The 26115-nt window shown below is 39.7% G+C and overlaps 1 protein-coding gene and 1 pseudogene across 1 annotated transcript in view; one reads left to right on the plus strand and one right to left on the minus strand.

Moving 5' to 3' along the window:
* TTC27 (tetratricopeptide repeat domain 27) overlaps positions 1-26115 on the plus strand; it is a 171123-nt gene that overhangs the window by 56877 nt on the left and 88131 nt on the right. The window contains exon 10 of the mRNA XM_044261742.1: positions 6480-6593. Within this exon, the coding sequence (XP_044117677.1) occupies positions 6480-6593 (114 nt within the window). The remainder of the gene's footprint in view (positions 1-6479; positions 6594-26115) is intronic.
* LOC122916609 lies at positions 5094-5226 on the minus strand (annotated as a pseudogene).

Here is a 26115-nt window from a genome sequence, read left to right on the forward strand (position 1 = left end):
TTCATCATGATAGAGTTTTGTTGGTGGAATAAGCTTCAGTCACCATTTGGTTCAGTTGTTTTTTTTTTCTTCTCTTTATAGATAAGACATATGTTAGTGCTAGAGAAGTTAATCCACTTATTTAAGGGCATATAGAGAATGGCTGGGAAGGTAGGGGAATGGAAGCTGGTTTAGGAAAGAATTCCCCTTAATTTGTGGATTTGTGAAGGATCATAATGAATTGTTTGGAACCTTATTCTTTGCTATGAAACAAATGGAATTTTATTAAACTTTCTAACTGACAGCAGTCTTAGAGATCATCAGCTCGAATCCCATCAGTGTGTAAATGAGGAAGAGGAGGGATAATGTGGTCAGTGCCTTTCCCAAGACCTATGCAGCTAATTGGTGGAGAGTCTGGTTTAGAGTCCGGTTCTTTTTTCAGTGCATTTTTCGACTTTACCATGCCCCTTCTTTAAAAATACAAATACGTTGTATGCCACAATTTAGCAATGACTTATTTTCAGAAAGCCCATCAGCTTATTTTATTTGGGATTTGGAGCATATTGTCATAAAGAAAAAATACTTTAAGTTTCTGAGCTGCTTCACAAAAGCCTATATAAGCCATAGTGTACCTGGATTATAGTAATAAAATATTAATTTCATGACACCCCATTATTATTTACTCTGTTTTGTCCTTGGAGGAGATTATGTTCCCAAATCTATTCGGGGAATGTCAGAAAAAAAAAAAACACTTAAAAAAAACAGAACGTGACAAGTGATTTGCATAAGGGCCAGTCACTGTCGATTTACATTTCCTTTTCAGAAGCATCATCTTTGGATATACCATTTTGCCCCATGTACATCACAACAAGTATAAAATCCCTTCTGTGTCCCTTTCTCTCTCTCTGAGTGCTCTTTGTCTCCGAGCGCTCGCGTGTGCCAGGCTGTAGGGAAGGCGCTAGGGGATGGAAAGGCACGAGGGAACTGAAGGCACCAACCTGTATGCGGGGTTAGAGAATCAGGGGGCAGAGATGGAGATACTTAGGGAAAGTGGTGAGAAAGACTCTCCGAGGAGGTGCCATCTGAGCGGACACCCGGAGGGTGAGGCAGAGTCAGCAGGAGGCTGTGGGGTGGTCATTCTCAGCTCCTAAATTGAGTGGGATTAAGAGTAACTCTGGCCCAGGATGCAATGGAGACTGGGTCAATTCTGCCCGTTGTCTGGACAGACACGCTTGAGTCCTCACTGGCCAGCCTGCTGCCTAGGAAGGTGGGTTGGTGCTCCCTCCGTTGGGTTTGCTTGCTGAACTACTAGATTGGATATTTCTAAAAAATAGCTGTTTCTCTGTAAGTTGGTAGAGCATTTTAGCAGGTATCCCCCATTGAATTTTCTTTTTCTTGCCTAATTACGATTGGCTTACCTTCTGGGCTGCAGTGTTCTAAAAATATATTAAATCCAGCCTATCTGAATTTACCTCCTTATGGAAAGACTTTTCCAAGACTCCTGGCCAAACAGATAGAAGGATAAATGCATTCTTAGGTGATGCCATTATCCGGCCAGTTCCTTCTGCAAAGCTTTTCAAATGTCTGTTTGTCAGATTGCATTTTGCTCTCAGTGTTCAGTGAGAATGTTTTGCTTGACCTTCGCATTAAAATCTCAGGCAAACTCTTGTTCTCATGCCAGGGAAGAAAACAGTCTGATTTTGTTGTTTTTCTGAGGAAAGTATCTCCCGTATTTGGTGTGCAAAGCTTAAAGCTGTGCTTTAACTCTGACAAGCCCGTCATCACTGTGGCTGGGAGCTGTAAGGGGAGGGCAAGTTTTCTTCGACCTTCTTAGGGCTGGGTCTGCAAATTAATCTGACAGATTAACATGAGAAATGCACACAGATTTATTTAATACAGATTTTATTTTATTTTATTTTATTTTATTTTGGTGACATGGAAGGCTTCATAAGAAAACAAAGACCAGAAGAAGCAATTAAACCTGAGTTTTTTTATGCTGGGTTTGATGACGAGTGGGTGTCATGGAGGAATGTGATAGGTCAGAGAGCGTGAGGTGTAGGTGTAAAGGGTGCTCCCTTCCTCCGGGTAGAGGGTGTAGGAAGGACCCTCTCACACCAGAGTTTTATGACCTGCTTCAGGGCAGAGGGGCAGGGGGAAGGCTGGAGGGATCTTCCTGCTTCTGCTGTTTCCTCAGACTTCTTTGACTTAAAACGCTCAATAAGCCAGCTGCCACTTTTTGGGGATAGTGTGTCCCGAACCCTGTCAGGGGTTTGTGCCAGCAACCTGTGCTTACTCAGGGTGGTTTTCTGTTAGGGGCGAGATAAAGCCTTACAGGAGGGGAAATCCGGAGGGGGCTACTTCAGTGGGTACTCTAAGAGGCTTGTTAAGTTTTACCTAATTCATATTTAATCCTCCTCACAAGGATTTCAGGGAGGAGGAAAGTGAGACCCTTGGAGGTCAAGTAACTTCCCGAGGTCACCCAGTGAGTCATCTCACGTGGTGGAGCTGGGATTCTGCACAAGCTCTGGCTGGCTTTGAGAATGTTCCCACGGTGCTTCAGAGCCCTTCCCTCCACGTTCTTCTGTCCTGTCATGAGGTTACAGAGATAGTCCCTTTAATCAGGTGAAGAGAAATAGAAGGCAGTGATGCGACCCATTGTGGGTGGTAGAGTCGCTTTGCAGATTTACTTTATGAAAAGTTATTTCCTTTGAAAATTCTTGAGCTCAAACAATGTTACGCATTTTAAGAAGTTCTTTTTTTTTTTTTTTAAAGATTTTATTTATTTGACAGACAGAGATCACAAGTAGCCAGAGAGACAGAGAGAGAGGAGGAAGCAGGCTCCTCGCTGAGCAGAGAGCTGGATGCGGGGCTCGATCCCAGGACCCTGGGGTCATGACCTGAGCCAAAGGCAGAGGCTTAACCCAGTGAGCCACCCAGGTGCCCCTAAGAAGTTCTTTAATGTATTTTTTATCACGTATCTTTTTATAGTGCCACATGTACCTACTTGTGTTGATAAAGCCATTTTCCTTGTAGATTTTAGTTAATGGAGGCTAATAAGATATGGTTATAGGTTAATCTAGTAAAGTATATTTCAAGGAGATAAAATATTTTAATTTACACAGTTATAGAAGGATAAGAATGCCTAATTGACTTTGCATTAGAATGTAAATTCTGTGATGGTGGGGACCTTGTCTGTCTTGCTTACTAGTTTGTCCCTGGGGCCTTGTGTACATGACCTTGTACAGTGTAGCTGCTCAAGTGAATTAATGAACGAATACACTTCGGGAAGACCCCATCTACTGATGCTTCTCTTCCCTTATTTGTGCATTCTTTCCTTACTCCTGCTCCCCTTAGAATAGCAGTTTCCCAGTGTTCTTTCCTGAGTGTGATGGTTACATTGCTCTACCAGAATTTCCTGGGTGGTATCTTCACTTCTAGGAGGTTATCATATCTGGGGAAAGTGTTGAAAAAATGCTATAAAGATGTTGTGCTGGAGGTCAACAGACCCAGGTATTAGAATCAGCTTTTGCTCCTAATGAAGGTGTGACACAGAGCAAGTGGCTTAACCTGTTGGTGCTTCATTTTCCCTTTTATTGTAAAGGCGTTGGCTTTGATCCAGAGTTGAACATTCAGATGTCTATAGGGGCCATGCAGGTAACTCACGGTGGTAAAATAAGGGCCTGAGATAGAATTTATACTCCATTGAAGGACCTCCTGCTAATTCTTTTTTTAAGATTTTATTTTTTATTTTTTATTTGAGAGAGAGAAAGAGTATGAACATAAGCTGGGGGAAGGGCAAAGGAAGAAACTGACAACCAAGCACAGACCTCGACCCCAACCCCTGGGCTTGATCCCAGGACCGCAAGATGATGACCTGAGCTGAAACCAAGAGCCAGACGCCTAACCGCCTAACTGGCTGAGTCACCCAAGCATCCCCCTCCTGTTAACACTTAATAAGAATCTGGAGTGATAAACGAATTTGACCAAAAACAAATACTTGTGTTATCTTAGCCTTGTAGTTCTTTTTTTTTCCCGTTAACATTGATGCAAATTTTATTCAAGAGGTAATATTGTAGAATTGAATTCTAAGAAAGGAAAAATTTACCACTTATCCACTCTATAGTAAAAAGTTGAACTTAATAAAACAACCTCTTTATTTCTGCTGTTCCACACTGTCCGAGATACAAAAGAACTCAAAATCCTTAATGATTGGCTGTTTATGAAAAAAAATTTATGAAAAATTATGAAAAAATATTTATGAAAAAAATAGCCAATCATTAAGGATTGTGTGTGCTTTTGTATCTAAGAGACTGGAACAGCAGAAATAAAGAGGTTGTTTTATTCTTTTTGAAAAAAAAAAAGTGGAACTGGGGATTACATACAACACATAAATAAATTGTTATCTTTTTTTAAAAATAAATTCTATCTTTACATTTTTAAATTTATTTTACATTTTTTAATAAATGTAATGTAGAGTCATTTAACTTTTGCTGATAAAGTTTTGTGAATGGTGTTCAGAAACTTTGACAACAAACACGTACACATGCTCCTCGAATAAGTACCTAGGATTTTCACTCCAAGATCCATTTCTGCAAGTACGTAGGACTCTGTAACTTGTATTTCTACATGAATTCAGTTTGAATTTCCTTCATTGTAATGTGTTTCACAATTTCCTAAAATAATTAGATCAGTGTTTCTTGTGACTTTATATCTCCCTCAAATTATACTTTAATATTTGACACAGTAGTTTAAAAAAAATATTCAAGGCCTCAGTTTTAAATTTTCCTTCAATGTAAGGCACAAAGTTGATAAGAAATATTAAGAAGACTACCCTAAAATAAATGCACCGTTCTAATAAAAATTACTTGTTATAATAATACAGTTCCCATTCTGTTCTGTAATTCTGATAAAGAATGTATTTTTTTGGTAGGAGAGCCTGGGTGCTCAGTCTGTTAAGCATCTGACTCGATCTCGGCTCAGGTCTTGATCTCACAGTCATGAATGCAAGCCCTGAATTGAGCTCCATGCTGGGTGTGGAGTCTATTTAAAAAAAAAAAAAAAATTACTTTTTGGTAATAAAACAAGGGTTTAGAATGATTCAGTCTTTGGAAAATCCTAGTGACAGTCACTCAGTGAAGTAGTCTGTCATCCCTAGAGTCACAAACACTCAATTAGCAATAATCAATTAGCAATAATCGCGCCTCGGATAAACCTCATTGGCTACGATACTGCCAAACACTCAAAAACTACTGCTAACATTGAGTTTTTGTGGTTTTTGATGGTTATTTTCTTGATTTAGCTTCATAGTTCTTAAACTTGGCTGTGGTTTTGAATTACTTGGGGAGTGTTTTAAAAAACACAGTTGCCAGATGCTACTCTCAGAGGCCTGATTTACTTAAAAAAAAAATACTAAAAGCTTCTCAAGTGCTTCTAATGTGCAGCTAGGTTTTGAGTCATTAATTGGACTCTTAATTAACTAGAGTGTTTCCGCATTGACTTTTAGAAACAAGCAGCAGATCAAGGCTATAGTCAGCTTTCTAACAAACAGGCATTTTCCCTTGTTTCGCAGCAGTCTTGACTGAATGTTACAGGTGTGAATGATCTCCAGGAAATAGTGTGGATTCCAGATTATTAGCAGAGATCGAAAACTGTGTTCATACACCATGCGGCCCCTACTGTGTCATCATACTTTTGCCCATTTTCACTCACCCAGAACTTTTACTTTTCCCCACTCCATGTGCAGTCATACTCAATGGTATCTACTACATTCTCTGAACTCATGGCAATCACAGATTTCTGGGGTTAGGACTTAGTCCTTGCATATTCAATATTTTGTTTTAGGCCAGTTTTTATTAAGATATCCCCTCTGGGAAAGCATTTTAGCTGAATCTGAGACTCACTGCCCTAACCAAGGCCAGAAAGCATTCTCATACATTTTAGAATGGATTTCTGTAATATGTATTGAAGAAAAGAAAAGTATTTTGCCTTTAAGTGAACAAATACTTAACTCTTGGGCATTCTATGTACTTGAAGTTTGATTTGTATTTATGAATTAGGATGTATTTTAAGTGAAAAGTTGTCAGATTTCTAATGATTTGTTTTTATGTATGATTTTGGTTGTTTAAATATTTATTTCAAATTTGGGAAAGATATTTTGAGGTAGTTTATTTTCTCACATTTTTTATAACCTATGAGATAAAAAGATTTATGAATTTCTAGTGTGATATAGTCTTCCTACTGTTTTGATTATCTGGAAAGATTTTGATTTATTCCTTTAAGGGATTTATTCAATAGATTGGATCTACTAGGTTAAGTGAACAAATTATTCACAAAAATATTTGACAGCACATGTTTTATTATTTTTCACTGAGAAGATTTTCAGAGCTGCATTCAGCTGTATTCTGATACTTTTGAAAGAATTAATTTTGTACTAATCAGAGTGGGATCACTGCACTTACCCCTTCTTCTTTTTGTGTGTTTTTTTAATTCTCTTCCATCAGTTTTTGCTTTCACAACCAAAGTTTTGGGCCATTCAGACATCAGCCTTGATCCTCCGGACAAAACTTGAGCGAGGAAGCACACGCCGAGTGGAACGGGCAATGAGGCAGACACAGGTGAGAATTAATGGGACAGTTTTTGCTATTCTTCCAACTCTTGGTATATATTCCATATATATGCCACATCTTCTTTATCCATTCATCAGTCAGTGGACATTTGGGCTGTTTTTTATAATTTATCTATAAATTTGTCTGTTATTGATAATGTTGCTGTAAACATCAGGGTGCACTTACCCCTTCAAATCTGTATTTTTGTATCCTTTGGGTACAGGATACTAGTAGTGCAGTTGGATAAAGGACACTATTAGTGCAATTGCTGAATCATAGGGTAGTTCTGTTTCTAACTTTTTGAGCCATCTCCATACAGTTTTCCAGAGGGACTAAATGAGTTTGAATTCCCATCAGTAGTGCAAGAGGGTTTCCCTTTCCCCACATCTTTGCCAACAGCTGTTGTTTCCTATGTTGTTAATTTTAGCCATTCTGATAGGTGTTATGCTTTTGATTTGTATTTCCCTGATGATTACTAATGTTGAGCCTCTTTTTATATGTCTGTTAGCCATCTGGATGTCTTCTTTGGAAAAGTACCTGTTCATGTCTTCTGCCCATTTCTTAACTAGATTATTTGTTTTTTTCAGTGTGGAGTTTGATAAGTTCTTTATAGATTTTAGATACTAACCCTTTATCATTACTAACCCTTCTCCCATTTTGTCAGTTGTCTTTTAATTTTGTTGATCGTTTCCTTTACTGTGCAGAAAGTTTATCTTGGTGAATTTCCAATAGTTCATTTTTGCTTTTGTTTCCCTTTCCTCAGAAGACATATCTAGAAAAATGTTGTTATGGCTGATGCCAGAGAAATTACTGCTTGAGCTCTCTTCTAGGATTTTTATGGTTTCAGGTCTTACATTTAGGTCTTTCATCCATTTTGAATTTACTTTTGTCCACAATGTAAGAATGTGGTCCAGTTTCATTCTTCTGCATGTTGCTGTCCAGTTTTCCCAACACCGTTTGTTGAAGAGACTGTCTTTCTTCCATTGGATATTCTTTCCTGCTTTATGAAACATATAGTTGTGGCTCCATTTCTGGGTTTTCTATTATGTTCCAGTGATCTATATATCTGTTTTTGAAATAGTACCATACTGTTTTGATCACTACAGCTTTGTAATAGAGCTTGAAGTCTAGAACTGTGATGTCTCCAGCTTTGCTTTTCTTTTTCAGGATTGCTTTGGCTATTTGGGGTCTTTTTTGGTTCCATACAAATTTTAGGTTTGTTTGTTCTGGTTCTGTGAAAAATGCTGTTGTTATTTTGATAGGGATTACATTAAATACGCAGATTGCTTTGTGTAGTACAAACATTTTAACAATATTTGTTCTTCCAATCCATGAGCACAGAATGTTTTTCCATTTCTTTGTGTCCTCCTCAATTTCTTTCATAAGTGTTCTATGGTTTTCAGAGTACGGATCTTTTGCCTGTTTGGTTAGGCTTATTCCTAGGTATTTTAGGGGTTTTGGTGCAGTTGTAAATGGGATAGAGTCCTTGATTTCTTTTTTGGTTGCTTCATTATTGGTGTATAGAAATGCAACTGTATATTGACTTTGTATCCTGCAACTTCGCTGAATTAAAGTATTAGTTCTAGCCATTTTTTGGTAGAGTCTTTACAGTTTTCTATAGAGTACCATGTTGTCTTCAGTAGTCAAAAGTTTGACTTCTTTCTTACAATTTGGATGCCTTTTATTTCTTTTTGTTGTCCGATTGCCGAGGTAAGACTTACAGTACTCCGTTAGATAGTAATGGTAAGTGGATATCCCTGTCTTGTTCCTGACCGTAGAGGGAAAGCTCTTAGTTTTTCCCTATTGAAGGTGATATTATGGGTGTGGGTCTTTCATATATGGCATTTATGATGTTGAGGTATGTTCCATCTATACCTACTTTGTTGAAGGTTTTTATCAAGAATGGATGCTGCATTTTGTCAAATGCTTTTTCTGCATCTATTGAGAGGATCTTATCCTTTATTTCATTAATGTAGTATATAATTTTGATTGATTTGCAAATATTGAACCACCCCTGCACGACTGCACTCTACTTTAGATGCGAGCCTCAGGTCTGTTTCTGACTTACTGGCTAAAAATCAGGGGTTCTACTGACCCCCACCTGGAGTCCGGTAATTTGCTAAAACGGCTCACAGAATTCAGGGAAACTTTACTATTACTGGTTTACTTTACTATTACTGGTTTATTATAAAGGATACAGATGAACAGCCAGGTGAGGCAGTACATAGAATGAGGTCTGGAAGTGTCCTGAGGACAGGAGCTTCTGTTCTTGTGGAGTTTGGGGTACATCACCTTCCCAGCATGCAGTTGGCTCACCAACCTGGAAGCTCTGTAAACCTGTTTTCTGGTTTTTACGGAGGTTCCATTATGTAGGCATGATTGATTAAGTCTTTGGCCATTGATGATTAACTCAATCCCCAGCCCTGCTCCCTTTTCCAGAGTTGGAAGTGTGGCTGAACCTTCCAGTCCTCTAAACCCTGGTTGGTTCCTATCTCAATTAGAACCCATCTTCCAGGAGTCACCTCAGTATCATGAACTAAAGAATGGGGCAAAGGGCTTATTACAAAAAACTAAAGATGCTTCTTTAACCCCTACTACTCAGGAAGTTATGAGAATTTTAAAAGCTCTATACCAGGAACAAGGGATGGAGATCAAATACTGTTATCATATCACACCCCTAAGCTTCATTTTTATCATCTACAAAAGAGGATAGTAACAGTACTTATAGCATAGGTTTGTGATGAGTATTGAAAGAGACAATATAAGAATTAATAAGATGTGGTTCCACAGGTACAGATTGTAAAAGGAAATAGAATCACCCTAATGCAAAAATAATCAAAATTAATCTGCATTCAGGCATCATCTCCATTTATTACTAACGTTTTTTCTCGTCTGTTGACAAAATAGCATTTAGTCTCTTTCACAAATTGTCTAATAACCTAACTGTGATGCAGATTGATTGCCAAGAAAAATTTGAAATGTTGCAAAAGATGTAAGATTTCATGAAGTCAATGACAGTGGTATTTTTTGCTTTGGAACAATTTAATCGTAAGAACGATGTGAAGAGAGGTCCCTGGGGGGAGGTCAGTTGGTTAAACATCTGATTCTTGATTTTGGTTCAGGTCATGATTACAGGGTCACGGGATCAAGCCCAGTGTCAAGCTCTGCACAGAGTGTGGAGCCTGCTTAAGATTCTCTCTGTCCCTCTTGTCCCTCTCCCCACCCCTCTTTCCCTCTATAAAAAGAGAGAGAAAAAAAGAAAAAAGAGTGATGTGAAGAACTCCCATCCACCCTTCTGATGAGACCCCAGTTAAGTTTTATCAGTTGTCCTAATAATGTCCTTTGTAGCAAAAGGATCCAAGGACAGCATGGAGCTGCCTCACCCTTTCAGTTCCTTCGTCTGGAACATTTTCTCAGGCCTTGCTTGACTTATGCGGGGTTGATGATTTTGAAGGTTACCAGCCAGTTATTTTGGAGACTGTGATGTTTTCTCATGATTAGATTCAGGTTACACAGTTTTGACGGTAACTTTCCAGAGGTGGTGGTGTACTCTTCTCACTCCGTCCCTCTTGGGGACCAGATGATATGAGTTGCCCCGAGACGCTCTTTGATCACTTGAATAAGGTCATGTTTGTGGATTTTCTCCCCAGTGTAATGTTATTTACTCTTTACCTTGTAAATAGTAAGCATTTGGGGGGAGTTACTTTGAGATTATCATCCAATTTTCAGCCACTTGTTTTAGCATTTCTTGGGGTTTCCTGACAGGGGAAGTTATCATGATGATTGCCAAGTGACAATTTTCTTATTTTATAATGACTGTATAATATCTTAGTTGGTATTCTGCTATAGGTAAGAGCTTTATTTTCTTTTTATTTGTTTATTTATTCACTTATTTATTGATGAGAGTGTGGACTTGTGGGTTTCTATTTTATTCATTGGGATATAATCTTATGCTGTCATTACGTTACTGTTAATTTTTTATTTTGATGGAATTTCAGCTCACGTGAATAAGATAAGCTTCAGATAGAGTATATTGTTTGTTGCTATAGTAAAAGCAGAAGTGGATAATCCGTGTCTGAGAATGCTAATTATACCCAATTATCCATTCTTCTTTTGGTTTTAGAACCTGAGTTTTATCCAGGCATAAGACTTCCCATCCTCTTTTGCAGGATGTGATTCAGTTCTGAATAACAGATGTGGATAGAAGTGATGTATACCACTTCTGGATCATGTCCTTACAAGGGGGCGTGTATACTCCCCTGTTTTGTTTTGTTTTTTTTTTTAATTATTTATTTGTCAGAGAGAGAGGAGTGAGAGTGAGCACAGGCAGACAGAGTGGCAGGTAGAGGCAGAGGAAGAAGCAGGCTCCCTGCCAAGCAAGGAGCCCGATGTGGGACTCGATCCCAGGACGCTGGGATCATGACCCGAGCTGAAGGCAGCTGCTTAACCAACTGAGCCACCCAGGTGTCCCTAATCCCCTGGTATTTTATTCCTTCCTGTCGCCTAGAAAGTCAGGAGAAGTGGTCTGCCATCTTAGATCAGAGACGCCATGTGTTGAGGAATGCAGAGCTCTTTTACCAGCTCTGGATCACTTACCACTGGATTTATAAACAAGAAGAAAATTGTATCTTGCTTAATAAGTATATTTTTAAAATTTCATTTTATAGTAGTTTAACCTGTATGGACTAAGCTGAGAGCACTTTATTGATGTTCCTGGAGGTACACAGATCACTGATGCTTGTTTGGTTTCCAGGTCTATAGGCAACTCCTGCCCAGAACCTAAATGATGAAAGTGTTGGGGGTCGGGGAGGTCAGTGCATGTCCTAGGTCCAGGTGTTTCTTATTTTAATGAGGCTTGAGTTAGATTTTTAACTGGGAACATCGGAAGGAAATACATAATGAGATGTAAATACTGGGTAAAGTATGTTCCGGTTTACCAAATAATCATAAGCATAGCTCGGTACTGTCTACAAGGCTGGTAGGAAGGAGGAGGAGGTGACTTAGGGAGAGCGTATTTGGAGTGTGTGGAGTACAGAGTCCTTCAGTCTGGTTCATGCCGGCGAGCAGCATGACATAAATGCTGGGAAGGGCTAACTGTTCTAGTTCCGGTATAAGGCTCCAGAGTGTGGATTTTCCCCTTGGAGTAAAAGGAACTATGGGTAACATGACAGAAGTCAGTTTCAAAGCGAGTCTTAGGGTATGGTAGCATTTGAGAATGAGAATAGAAGCAGAGACTTCAATTGGGGGTTACTTTCATAGGCCTGCTTACTGGGAGCAGATTTAGTAGGGATAGAAACACAGATCCAAGAGTGATTTGTAGTGTTGTTCTAAGATAGAGAAATCAGTTAATTTGCCTTCAAAGAAACTGAAGGTAAAATGAAAGATGGTCAAACTTTTAACATTTTTTTTTTGGTATGGCTGCTGAAATTTAAACTCATAGGGGAAAATGTGCAGAGTAAGATTATTTTTCAAAGAGAGGTATTGTGAGCACTTTAAAAACAGTCTTTAAGAACTTTAAAGAAAATTTTTTAAAAGAAATAGCTCCTCTGCATTTAAAAGTCTCAGTTGCCATGTAAAAGCAGACCTTTATTTGGATTAAGTGAAGTTTTTGTTCAAAAAAATCCATGTAAATATAAAACAAACAAAAAATCCATGAAAACAAAAATCCCACGTTCCCTTCCAGAACTTCTCTGTGTCGGCATAGTTTGGCAAACCCACAAGAGGGTTACCAAGTTACCATAAATGTCAGTACTACTAACTTCCCAGTTAGCAATTGAATTCTTAGTATGTACCAGGTATTGTACGGGGCCCTGGGTATGCTAAGATAATTAATATGTAAGCTTTTAGGAGCTTACATTCCAAGGGCCAGATTTTTAGTCTTGGAATTATTTTCTACCTCAACTTTTTCAGCCCCCTCCCTCTGTCTGTAAAATACATTGCAGTTACCATGTCCTTTTTGCTTTTCTTCCTGCTCACAGTTCAAATTTATTGAGGGCCTACTATGTGCTCTACGGTTTGTCACGTACTGTTTTAACCATTTTACTTCTTTTCACTGAGTAACATCAGTTACTTTATGTTATGTTATTGTCACAGGTTGTTTTATCCAAAACAGTGAGACACAGAGACCAGGGTTCCGTGCCACTTGAAGAGTAACAGGAGGGAGTGGGATTGGGCTGAGGAAGAAGTTACACGGAGGTGCAGGCCCAAGACAGCTCAGGCTATTTGCCAGGCTGCGTGTCCCCCTGACCTTCTACCTTCCCTTCCCCACCACTGGAGATATAGGAGGCCCTGGAAGGGGGCGAGACCTCAGGCCAGGTGCTGTCAGTGGCTGTGGGGAACACTGAGACAGCTGACAGCCGGGGACCATGTGTGCACCCCACTTCCTGCCGCTGGGCCCAGTGTCTAGCAAAGAAGGAAGGTAAAGATGTGGTGTCATGACCAGCACTTTAAATTATTCTCGCTGAATTGCTCCTGTTGTATTGAAGTTTATTTATTAAAAGCTCATTTCACACTAAGCAGAATATTGAAATAACCAAGTGTTAAAGTGATCAAATATGCCTATTTTTGTATAGATTTTTGGTCAAGGCGACCACACATAAATTTTTCAAATTTTATTTTGGGAAACAGTTTAAATTTTTTTTTTGTATGTTTGTTTGTTTGTTTAAGCTTTAAATAGTACTAGATTACATTTATTTATTAATGAAAGATATACTGACTTGGAAATGATTGGCTTTACTTTCATCTCTTACATTAACCTTGGCATAGGAAATAACTAAGTCGTCATTCAGTTTTCTTTTGGAGTGGCAGTTAAACTCAAAAAGTAGAGAGGTAAATTTGTCCATAAGTACATAGCATATCTTTTTAATTTGAAACTTATTATTCTCTGAATTATACACATTATATTTTTGGGCATCAAATAACAAAAGGATGTGTTTGAGGAAAATAGGTTTAAAGAAGGAGCCCCGTCACTGTGCTCTCTCACATCTCGCCGTGTCTTGGCCATCGTATGTCTCATATTTCCCCGTCTGCGGTCCAAATCCTGCATTCTGAATAGAGCTATATACTTTTGCCTATAGAACAAGATGAGGAGTTGTTATTTCTGCCTTTACAGGGTGATACCGCAGAGAAAATCACTTCACGCCCCAACCCAGAAATTTTGGAAATTAGCCAGATCATGTGACTGGGTGAATGCAGGATTTGTCTAATTTTCTGTCCCTTATTGAGCCATTTACCTCATCATCTGAACTCTTGCCAATTCTCTGATTCAGCGTTTGATAGTCCTGAGTTTGTTGAAGTTGCTGCATCCCTGAAGAATAAGAGGAAAATGGTTTTTTAAATACCTGTATATAAAACAATGTTTAGAAGAAATTCTGTTTTAGTTTCTGTGAAAATCTGTTTCCTTCCTCAGCTGTTATAACGTGATAAAACGATAAGCTGTTAAAGCTGAAAGAAAAATAAGCCAGAAGGAGCTGTTTAGGGAAAAGCTTAGTCTTGTCATATTACGAGTTGAGGAAGTGCAGGTGCGATGAGGTCAGGTGACTCGCCCCGTTGGCCTGGCTGCTTCAGGACAGAGTCGTGACTGACGGGCACAGTGATGAGCAGCTACATGGAACGATGTGATGGCAAGTCCCGAAGATGGCGATTTGGGAGGGATTTCTGAGACAGGCCGGACTTAAAGGGAGAATATTGCATCCCACCGAAAGTAAATAAACCAATGTTACAAGATCCATCGAGGAAGAAGGAGCTTCAAATTGAGGACAGTCCGTTTAAAACACCTATCTTGTGAAAATTATCCTAGGCTGGAGTTCTTTAATGACTGCATGTTTGATGGTCATGATGAAGAAAATGATGTTTATGGAAACTCTGAGTGGTTAGGATTCAGAAGCAAGAATTAAAGTGAGATTATATTCTCTAGTCCTTATTCATACCCTGCTTTTGATTATTTTATGTTCATTATTAAAATAATCTTGCTAACAAATTTTATTTTTATTATTTATTTATTTAAAAAAATTTTTTTTAAAGATTTTATTTATTCATTTGACAGACAGAGATCACAAGTAGGCAGAGAGGCAGGCAGAGAGAGGAGGAAGCAGACTCCCTGTTGAGCAGAGAGCCGATGCGGGGCTCGATCCCAGGACCCTGGGACCGTGACCTGAACTGAAAGCAGAGACCTTAACCCACTGAGCCACCCAGGCGCCCCTACTCAATCATCTCTTAACCCTGTTAATCTAGTAAGGACAGCCTGCCCGTGTTCATGTCGCTGGGCCTCTAAAGATGATTTTCCAACAGGGATCTTTTCCTTCACCTTTGAATTTCTGGGAGGATAATGCATTGAACTGGGAATTGGAGATTATAGCAGTTTTCTGTCACTAGAGACTCTTCTACTGCATTTGACTTTTTTTTTTTTATTGTAGTAGTTAGTTGATTTTTAACATTTTTTAAACGAGTTTTAGTTTTCTAAGAACATCTGTTCTTAATACTAGAGTTGTATCCATGCTTTGGTGGAATAGATGTTTTTCATCATGTTTGATTCTGGAGGGAGAAGGGTCCAGAATAGGACGATTGGTGCTGTTGTGGAGAGTATCGCTCCCGTATAGGCTAAAACACTTCTCTTTTAAAAGCTGATAGTCCTGGGGAGCCTGGGTGGCTCAGTCAGAGAAGCATCCCACTCCTGGTTTCAGCTCAGGTCGTGATCTCGCGATTGTGAGATCGAGCCCCACATCAGTCGAGAGATTCTCTCTCCTCCTCAGTCTCTAAAATAATAAATTAAAAAAAGAAAGAAAGAAAGCCAATAGCCCTTTCTTTACATGGCTTTTTAATTTCTAGTAATGATTAAAGGCATGTCATAACAAAAACCTTAATTAGGGGAAAACTGATAATGTCAGGAATTATACAATGAGCCTTGTACTTGTTTTTGGATAATTTCATAAAGGGGTCCTCACATTATTTTTTTCACTGAGGGAAAACCACTCAGCTGGCATTATATGTAACACCTGGACCAAGTCCGTGGCTAGTAGTGGCAAAGTATGTTTTATTTTTTTAACCTATGTCACTGTTTTTAATTGCTCTTAATTATCGAAGTAATACCTGCTAATTATAAAAAGTGTAAGCAATGGAGAAGCAGAAGAGAAAAACTGTGTTTTCCCCCCACCTTGCTTACCTTCCAGTCTCAATTGGTAACCTTCTAGACTTAGTTCTCTGCATAAATAAACGGTACGCTTAAACCTCAGTTGGATCGTGCAGTCTGTATTACTTTATACCTTTTTGCCTCTTAAGGAACAGCCTGATCAGCTCTGTGTGCCAGTACCTGTGGCGCTAGCTCACTCATTCCAGCAGCCCTATGTCACTCTGTTAAATGGAGGCACTGTGATTTATTGAACCTATCCCCTATTTTTGAAGGTGCCCTTTAATTAATGTATTTTGATTTTTAAACTGCACATTAGAAGCTTTCATACTACACATAGTAAAAAAAGTCTACTCAGAAGGATCTCAGGTGCAAGATGTAAATTCTCCTCCAATTCCCAGTTCGCTTTTTAGCAGCTTCTTTTTTGTTGTTGTTCTAGTAATTTCCTTTATAACTTTAAATATTTATGTTACTATTATGCTTCTTTAAATGCGTATACTCTTTTTCTTGATTTTTCAACTTTTTTTTTAAAGATTTATTTATTAGGGGGAGCGGGGGGCAGTAGCAGAGGGAGAGGGAGAGAAAATCTTAAGCAGATTCCACTCTGAGTGTGGAGCCTGATGTGGGGCTGGATCTCATGACCTTGAGACACAACCTGTGCTAAAACCGAGAGTTGGATGCTTAACCAACTGACTCATCCAGGTGCCCCTTAATTTATCAATTTTAGATAGAGTCTGTTGCCTCCACATTGTGAATTATGGATAAGTCAGTACATCTCTTATCCCCTCTTCAATTTTTATGACTTTTTTTTGCGATGGTTAGGGATTGTTACTCTACATTTTATTCTGTAATTTATGTCATCTGTTTTTAGCCATATGTTGATTTTTAAAATTTTAAATCAGTTTTATAGTATAATTATGATTATATGACTATTTTAATTATGTAATCAAATACTGTGATTGTACCTATAGAGAAAAAAATCATATACTTTGTCTCTGAACTTTTGCTACTTGACAAAGGCTGTCACAGCAATCAGGGTCTGGGGGATTCTCCATTTGTTCCTTTTTCGCCTTTATTTTTTAAAACTCCTAGGTCATAGCTACCACTGTTTCTTTTATCTTTTATCTTTTACATTCATTGTTTTCCTTGTCTTTTTATGTTACTTCCTGTGTAACTTTCATCTGAAGGACATGGGTGGTAAGTCTTTGTGAATGTATTTTTCCAGCAGAATTTATTAGTTGGGTTGGGTATCAAATTCTACTTTCAAAATCATCTTTCCATGGGACTGTAAATGAGATCATTTCTTTAATATTGTCCAGCATCCCAGTTTACTGATAAGTGGCAGTTTGATTACCATTACATTTTTTAAAAGATTTATTTATATATTTTTGAGAGAGAGAGAGAGAGTACAAGTAGGGGGAGGGGCAGAGGGAGAGAGAGAATCTCAAGCAGATTCCCCGCTGAGTAAAGAGCCCAACATGGGGCTTGATCCCACAACCCTGAGATCATGATCTGAACTGAAATAGTTTGAGATGCCTAACCAAATGAGCCACCCAGGAACCTCGTTATTGTTCATTTTAAGTGATTTTTTTCTTGTCTTTTAGAACACTTTTAGAATTTTCTCTCCATGCTTGGGATTACAGATGTTTGAATGTGAGCATGGGTTCCGGAGTTGTACAATGTGGTTCAGATCCCATCTCTACCATGTACAAGCTGCTTCTGTCTTGCACAAGTTGCCTAACTTCTTGGTGCCTCAGTTTCTTCATGTGTATAATAAGATAAATATACTTACTATGAGGGTTTTATGAGTTAATATTTAGAACAGTGTCTCTCAGGAAGGAGGTGCTTAACAAATGTCATAACTGTTTTTATTCTCTTGGAGTACACGGTGGTTCTTTAAATGTGATCAGTCATGTCTCTGTAGTTCAAGGGTATTTTCTTACATTTATTTCTTTAATTATACTTCCCTATTTTTTTAAAGCCTTCTTCTATAGTCTGGTTCTGCAGTAGGAATTCTAGTAAACTTCTGTGAGACTTACTGAATTTACCTTGTATGACTCTTAACTTTTTTGTGTGCTTTCTTTTTCTTTGTATTTTTGCTAGATGTCATAGGAGATTTCTTTAACCTTTTTTTCTAGATCACTAGTTTTGGTTATTAGCTTAATTCCTAATATTATTGTGCTTATCCTTATAATTTTTTATTTTGATAATTTTTTTTCTTTTTTCTTTTTTTTTTTTTTAAAGATTTTATTTATTTATTTGACAGAGAGAGATCACAAGTAGGCAGAGAGGCAGGCAGAAAGAGAGGGGGAAGCAGGCTCTCTGTTGAGCTCAATCCCAGGACCCTGAGACCATGACCTGAGCTGAAGGCAGAGGCTTAACCCATTGAGCCACCCAGGTGCCCCAGTATTTTTCTGATTGTTCTTTCTGATACCCTTTTATTGTTTTATTGATGTGATACCTCATTTAATTTCTTTGCACATTGTTAATTAGAATTTTAAAAATTTTCTTCTTTCCATGAATTCTCTCTCTATAATAGTAAATTATCTTATATGTTTATCTTGGCCCTTCTTTTCTTGGTCTTGCTTTTCCTTTACTTCCTGATGATCACCAGTGTTCATTGTATTAGTGGTTAATGTGAGCTCTGTCTGTGGTTATATGGGTTTCTTTGTCTGAGACACCTTTCCCTGGAATGGAAGGGCTGACTACATACTGCACACCTGGCCAGGGTGTGTCTAACTGGCAGACTTCGTTAGGGTTGCCAAGAATCTTCCTTCTACACCTTTCCCTAGGGCCTTAAACTTTGGATCTGAGTTAACTGATGTTGTAACAGATGCTTCTCTTTTCAGATAGGCTCCGTATATCCTGTTCCTTTATTCGCTGATTGCTTTCCTCCAACAAGACATGTAAGATCTGGACAGCCCCTCCTAGATGGTGAGAGCAAGCAGTGCGCTTTGGCCTAGGTGCCAGAGAAGGTATCCAGAGGAGCTGGTCGCAGTGCCAAGATCCCAAGTGAAGAGCCAGTAACAAGAGATACAGACACTCTGTGAGGAAGACCTTCTCTCAGTCATTATCTGAAGCATCAGCCAGTGGTAGTAAGTCACAGAAGTCATAGCCTAGAATATTGGGTCACCTTCATCAGAGTGACAACCCAACAGGAAAACTAAACAATCTGTGAGGTTTTCTTGGACCATTGAACTTAGGGAGACCGCAAGAGATACAAAAGGCTTCAAGTGCTTCATAGAGACACCTGTTCATCAAGAGCAAGGTTCAGGTGTTTCGAGGACAGGATGGCAGGGTCAGAAAAAAGATCTAACAGTTCAGAAAATGTGTATGAGGTTGATAATATGCAGAATTCGCTCTGAATCAAATATGTTAACACAAGGCCTCCCTTTCTGCTGCTAGACCAAAGCCAGACCCTGGGTCAAGGCATCACAGTGGAATTGCCCTCTGCCTGTAGTCATCGAGAACACTTGGCAGGAGGGCAGGAGTTTGGGGTAGAGAGCCAGCTTATGTGGACCATCTCAACTTTATTTATTTTTTTTTAATTGTTTATTTTAGAGTGAGAGAGGGAGAGCATGCATGTGTGTGAGCAGGGAAAGGGGCAGAGGGAGAGGGAGAGAGACTCTTCAAGCAGACTCCCTGCTGAGCAAGCAACCCAACCCAGGGCTCCATCTCTGGACCCTGAAATCAGGACCTGGGCCAAAATCAAGATCTGGCCACTCAGCTGACTGAGCCACCCAGCGTCCCTCAATTTGAGAATAGTTACGTGAGTGCGTGGTTCTCTTAAAGAGGTGGGGCTATGACTGCAAGAAAGAAGGTGAGGGACCCAAATGTAGCTTATAATGTTTAGTTATACTTTGCTGGAGACATGTTCTCAGATGCAGGTAAGAGCTCCCTAGTACTCCCCAGTTTCCCAGCAAGCTGTCCAGCTTTATAGGATGGCATCCCGTGGCAGCCAGTGCCAGAAACTCCCCTTGGCATTGACACAGGGGTGAGGGATATTTTATGCCTACCTGGGACCTCGCATCCTTCAGCCAAATAATGATCGTGAAGGGAAGGCGTCCCCCAGCAGACCCAGACTTCTGACCCATCTTAGCTTCATTCTGAGTTTTGTGAGAAAGGATTTCTGAAGTTGTTTTATCCCATAACTAGTAAGAGAATTATACCACTTTAATATCTTCATCATTTCTCACCAAGACCGTTGTAACTGTCCATTCTTTTTCTCCTCACCACCTGGTTGGTCCTTTTGTTGAAAAATCAAAAATCAACTGACCACACTTATGTGGTTTATATCTGGGACTGTGTGTTTTTTTTTTTTTTTCCTTCTATCTTTTTAAGATTTTATTTATTTATTTGACAGAGAGAGAGAACAAGCAGGGAGAGCTGCAGAGGGAGAAGCAGACTCCCCACTGAGCAGGGAGCCTGATGTGAAGCTCCATCCCAGGACTCTGAGATCATGATCTGCACCAAAGGCAGACACTTAACTGACTGAGCCACCCAGGTGCCCCAGACTGTGTTTCCAAAACTATATATTTGCACTTACTAAATGTTATTATACTTTGTTTGGAAACCTTTCTATCTTTACATCCAGAATGTGAGCTTCTTGAGGGGTTAGGTTCTCTCATTTATTTTGGTATTCTTAGAATAGGCATTCAGTGGATGTTTGCTGAATGTTGAATTTGGGAAAAAAAATCATGTTTGAATTAGCTACTTATTAGCAGGACTATTTGGGGATTGGCTAAATTAAAGATTAAATTTTTATCTGGCACTTGAGTAATCCACGAGCAGTAGAGACCAGGCTTTCTAATATCATTCCAGGCCAGACCTTCAGCCCAGTGCCAGAGCTAACAGGAACAGAGCGATCTCCGTGATCACAGAGGTTAACGTAGCATTCCCAGAAGGTAGTAATTCACAGTTTGATTGGCTGTATTTTTTCAAGAGGAGGGAAAAGAGATAAAGGAATGTTAGTTTTTCCTTACAGGGTTTCCTAAAAACTGATGAATTATGTGGATAAATCACTACTTTTTGAGGTTGTTAGAAGTGATAAGAGCACTAGAGTCCATGAATTTACTTAATTAACTAGAAATATGTTCACTCTGTATTTCTCACCATCCCAAAAAACCCAAGATTTTTCTTTGTATCACAGACTAGTCATTTGTTCTGCATTAAAGACTTCTCTCTCATATTTTAGCATCTTGGGATATATATATATAGAGAGAGAGAGAGAGAAAGAGAGGGAAGGAGGGGGAAAGAGAGAGAGAGAGGGGGAGAGAGAGCGCGCTTCATAAAAGCACATCCTCATGCATTGTACTTGGTGGGCTTAGTATTGACCTTGATGTGCAACCATTTGCATGAGTGGGAGAGTATGTGCCGTTGTGGGACACGCAGTCTAGTAATTCCCACTGACGGTGGCTGTACTGGGCTTGCCTAATGAGTGGGTATGGCTTTAAACTTTGAGAAATTGCATTTGATTTTTATACTTATTTTTAACATCTTCTCCTAAAGGTGCTTGTGAAGGTCAGATTGAAGTTGAGAGTCTTTTCAAACCCTTTACCCTTCTACTTCAGTAAAATTTAAGAACAGGTTTCAGTAAGAATCTGTTCATTGGAGGGACAGAAACCCCTTTAGACTGACTGGAAGAAAGGAAGTGTCCTGGCCGTTATTGCTGGGAAGTCTTGGGCTATGCCAGTCTCCGTGCCAGCTGGATGCAGGGGCTCAAACAGAGCATCAGGTCTTTTTCTGTCGTTTCTCTGCCTGCATCCTCCCATCTCTGGGTTTCTCTGCCTGCTTCAGTATCCGAAGGTCTGTTTTCTGAAAAGTACCAGCTTCTGTTGTCCACAGACCTCACAACCCAAGGGGGGAAAGAGATCACATAACGTACCCAAGGTCAAGGTCCCTAGCCTCTTGTGCTTCGCTCCTCCTGTCTGTGGAACGAAGAGAGCAGTACGTAGTGCCTGCCGCACACACACGTGGAGCGATCAGAAGAGTTAACGCTTGTGAAACACTTGGAATAGTGCCTGGTACATAGTAAACCCTCAATAAATCTTGACGGGTATTATCATATGATAATATCAGTATGATCCTCCTTATGACTCACTAAAAGCAGTCATTGCAATCTGGAAAATTGAAAAACTTTGGGGTAATTACAGTGCTTCACCTTTAATATACTGAGACATGCCTTTGAGTTTTTTAAAAAGCCGAAAGTTGACAACATGTCTGTTCTAGCTCGGTACTTCACCTGCGTTAGTCACCATTTGCAGCATTTGAGAGTTACTGAAAGGTGTACTAGGATTTGCTTGTGTGATTGTTACTGTGCTTTTATATGTTGGAATGATTAAGGCTAACTACTGTTTATTTAGAATTGTGCATAGTTACGACTGTTTACTGACCGCTTATCTGCCGGGTGCCAAATAACCCTAGCCTGTAGGCATTATCTATATGTTTATTAGTGAGAGAAATGAAGGGCAGAGATTTTAAGTGACTTACCTAAGGTCTTGTAGCTGGGCTAGAATTCAAACCAGGTCTCCCATGGATTTTGAAATCCGTGCTTTCCAAGTTAATCCATCATGCTACAGTGTTCCAAGGAAGCTATGAGAACTGGCTTAAAAAAGACAAAAGATCAGTATAAGACCTGGCATCATCTAGAGGAAAGGAGTTGCATGAACACAGGCAGGAAGCAGTGAATACAGGCTTTGGTGAGAAAGGCTTGGGTTGCAGAATTCTCCCTCTCAAGGCCAGCAGTTTAGGTGGATGGGAAGGAAATGGAATGCTCACTCTCGGATGAGGTGCCAGAACGGAGGAGAACACACAGACGGGCGAGAAGGGGCTTTTGCCAAGGCCAAGCGAAGGGCCTGCCGTGAGAGGCTAAAACCAGGATATGGGCTTCATCGTAATTGTTTTGTACAAAATAGGCACTGGTTAGTTCATAGATAATGGAACGAAGAATGGGACAAGTGATATATGCATAAAATGAACTTTATTACTAACAGTAAACACAGAGATTAAAAACCCTAGGCAGTTATGGAAATGTAAAAAATAGGTAAAAGCGAAGGAACTTGAGTTAAGTGATGGAAGAAAGGACACCAGCTCCCAAAGGTGACACTAAATGATAACTCTGGTTAGATTCCAGGCAGGGACACGTTTAAGTTGTGTAGACGGAGTCAGACTGAGTTGACTCAACGGGCACATCAGTTTTCCCTCGGAGAATACCCTGTGCACATCCTAATAGCCTTATGCAACATTTCCCAAACTTGCCCGGACATGTGAACCACTTCTGAGGTGCTTGTTAAAATACAGGTCTGCAGCCCAGCCCTCAGCGATTTGGGGTCGGTGATTATGGGCGCTTCTGAGACAGACCGCCTTGGGCAGAGGTCAGCTGTTCGTTCGTCTTTAGTAGCACCAGATGTTTTTCTGTCTCACATCCCAGTGCTTAGAGAGCAGAGCTAAAAGGCCATTTACAAGGTCTGGAGGCCAGCGTTGTGATTTAAGAGGAGACCATGTACCAGAAGGAACCTTAGTTGAGAGTGTTCTTGTCAGAGTCTGGGGCCAATGGACATTGAGCTCTGAGGAACAGGAGCTTAGTTAGCCCTGACACCTCCTGAGGAAGGTAGGGTGTAATTATCATTCAACTTAACTACTTTAACTTTTTTAGAAAAGGTGATACTTGGAGTTTAAAACTTCCACTTAGGTTTTAATTACAAATATGTTATCCTTTGCACTCTCACAATCCTTGTAGATTATAAACAGGCTGACTTGTGTTCTCATTTCCTAATTTTTTTAAAGATGATGAAAAAGAACTTGTAAGTATTTCCTGGGGCACCTGGGTGGTTCAGCCGGTGAAGCATCAGACTCGTGATTTTGGCTCAGATCATGATCTCAGGGTTGTGAGATTGAGCCCCGTGTTGGCTCCGTGCTGGCCGTGGAGCCTGCTTGAGATTCTCTCTCTTTCTGTCCCCCTGCCCCTCCCCCCCCATTAAATATTTCTTTAAACACTAAGCAAGGGGAAGTTTGGGGTGGAAATTGGAGGTGGGCAGATGTGGGGATGGCATTCGAGACAGCGCATTGCTAATTCTAAGTCAGCAATTTTCAAAGGGTGATTTGTAGAGCCCTAGTGGTCCCCAGACTATTTCAGAATACCCGCAGGTCAAAATCATCTCCCTAATAATACGAGGATATTATTTACCTTGACAGTCTGTGCATGCTGAATCAGCAGAAGCAGTGTGTGTCGGGGTGGGGGCGTCAGACTTTTGGCCCCTTCACCTGAATCGAGGTGGGAGCTCCAAACCATGCTGGGAGTCATCGTATGCTTCACCGCCACGCCGTCAGTTTCCAAAAAAAAAAAAAAGTTGTCTTTTTGGATGCCTTTGACAAAGCAGTGAATATTATGTTATTAAGTCTTTACCCTTGACACTGTATCCTTCCTAATATTCTATGTGGTGAAGTGGGAAGCACTTAGAAAACACTTGGGCCTCGGGGCGCCTGGGTGGCTCAGTGGGTTAAAGCCTCTGCCTTCAGCTCAGGTCATAGTCCCAGGGTCCTGGGATTGAGCCCCCGCATCAGGCTCTCTGCTCGGCAGGGAGCCTGCTTCCCTTCCTCTCTCTCTTCCTGCCTTTGTGCCTACTTGTGATCTCTGTCTGTCAAATAAATAAAATCTTTAAAAAAAAAAAGAAAAAGAAAGTTGGGCCTCATGCTGAAGTACTGTAACTGTCTTAGGAAACAGCTGAGCTGCCTGCTTGGCTCTTAGAACATTCTCTTTTCTTGAAAGAACGACTGACACACGTAGGGTATTCAAACTTGGATATTTGGCAGAAATTTTCTCAGAAAAACAATCCATGAAGTGAGCTCATCACTTCAAGGAGAATAAGTGACCGTAATTTGTTACCAATGATAAAATCTTGAGCTTTTAAGGGAAAAAAAAATGAGTTTTGGGAAACTTGTATCTGCAACTGTGAAACTTGACCGTTTCCCAGTACTTTAGGTATTTGGTTAGGAGTTTTCCCCTGAGATTGTTGGTGATATTAAGGCATATAATTTTTAAATATTATATGAAATATGTCAACATGTAGAAGATCTGTGTATTTTCCAGATGACTAATACAGGATGTTAAAAAAATCAAGCATCTGGGGGCGCCTGAGTGGCTCAGTGGATTAAAGCCTCTGCTTTCAGCTCAGGTCATGATCCCAGGGTCCTGAGATTGAGCCCCAAATGGAGCTCTCTGCTCAGTGGGGAGCCTGCTTCCTCCTCTCTCTCTGCCTGCCTCTCTGCCTACTTGTGATCTCTGTCTGTCAAATAAATAAAATCTTAAAAAAAAAATCAAGCATCTGTAAAAGATCCATTGAAGGTTTAAGGTAGATGGGGAGTGGTTTTTTGTTTGTTTACCAGTGTGTTTTACTGTAACAAAGAAAAGTTCATTGATAGGATTTAAAATTCCACTTTGCAGTTGTGGTAAGAAGTCTCCACGTGTTGAATTTTGGTGTAGTATCAAAGAATCGTGTCTACAATTAACTGAAAAAGCTGTTAACATATTCTTCCCTGTTCCAACCACATAGCTGGATGAGGCCAAATTTTCTTCTAGACTTCAGTCAAAATATCATATTGCCGCAGATTGATTATAGGAGCATGTATGAGAATCCAGATGTCATCTATTAAAATGTGAGACATTAAAGAGATGTCCAAAAATGTAAGACATTGTCAATGTTTTTCAAGACTTAAAAAAGTTGTTTTTCCTAAAAACATTGTATTTGTTAATACAATGCATCTATTATTTTATTTTAAAATGAATTAATAAATATTTAACTATTTATTAGTTTTAATTTCTAATATGTAAGTATTGATAGATTATAGCTCACATAAACAATAGCTCTTTGGAGTCCCACATAATTTCTAAGCGTTTAAAGTCATCCTGAAACCAAATAGTTTAAGAACGGCTGACTACGGGGAGTGCTCCCAGGAGGCTATCTGGGCTTCCTTCAGAACTGCCTTTTTATGTTCATCTACTTGCTCTGGAATCATAGAAGAAAACATCTAGGTTCTCCCAGCCCCAATTAGTAGACCCAGATTCTGCCAGCCCACCCACTAAGTTCTTTTCTGTGTCTAGAACAGGAAGCAGTAAGTGAAGTTCTTGACCAGGCCATACCCTGACTCCTGTGTTACGGGATTTAAGTTGAGGGGAAGAAAACCAGTTCTGGAGTTCTGAATATTTTACCACTGAGAAGGTGCTGTTTGTTCTCACAGCTCTGATAATTTTATGCTTAGTTAGAAGGTAAGATTTTAATAAAGCTGTCAACTTGGTCTTTGGAATCAGGCGGGCTATTTTTTTCATAGCATTATGACTTTGGGCAAGTCATTTTTATTTCTCTGAGCTGCAGTTTCCTATATCTGAGGTACAGTTGGTCTAACAATAGG

Source organism: Neovison vison, chromosome 8, assembly GCF_020171115.1.
Source record: "Neovison vison isolate M4711 chromosome 8, ASM_NN_V1, whole genome shotgun sequence".
Lineage (NCBI taxonomy): Eukaryota > Metazoa > Chordata > Mammalia > Carnivora > Mustelidae > Neogale > Neogale vison.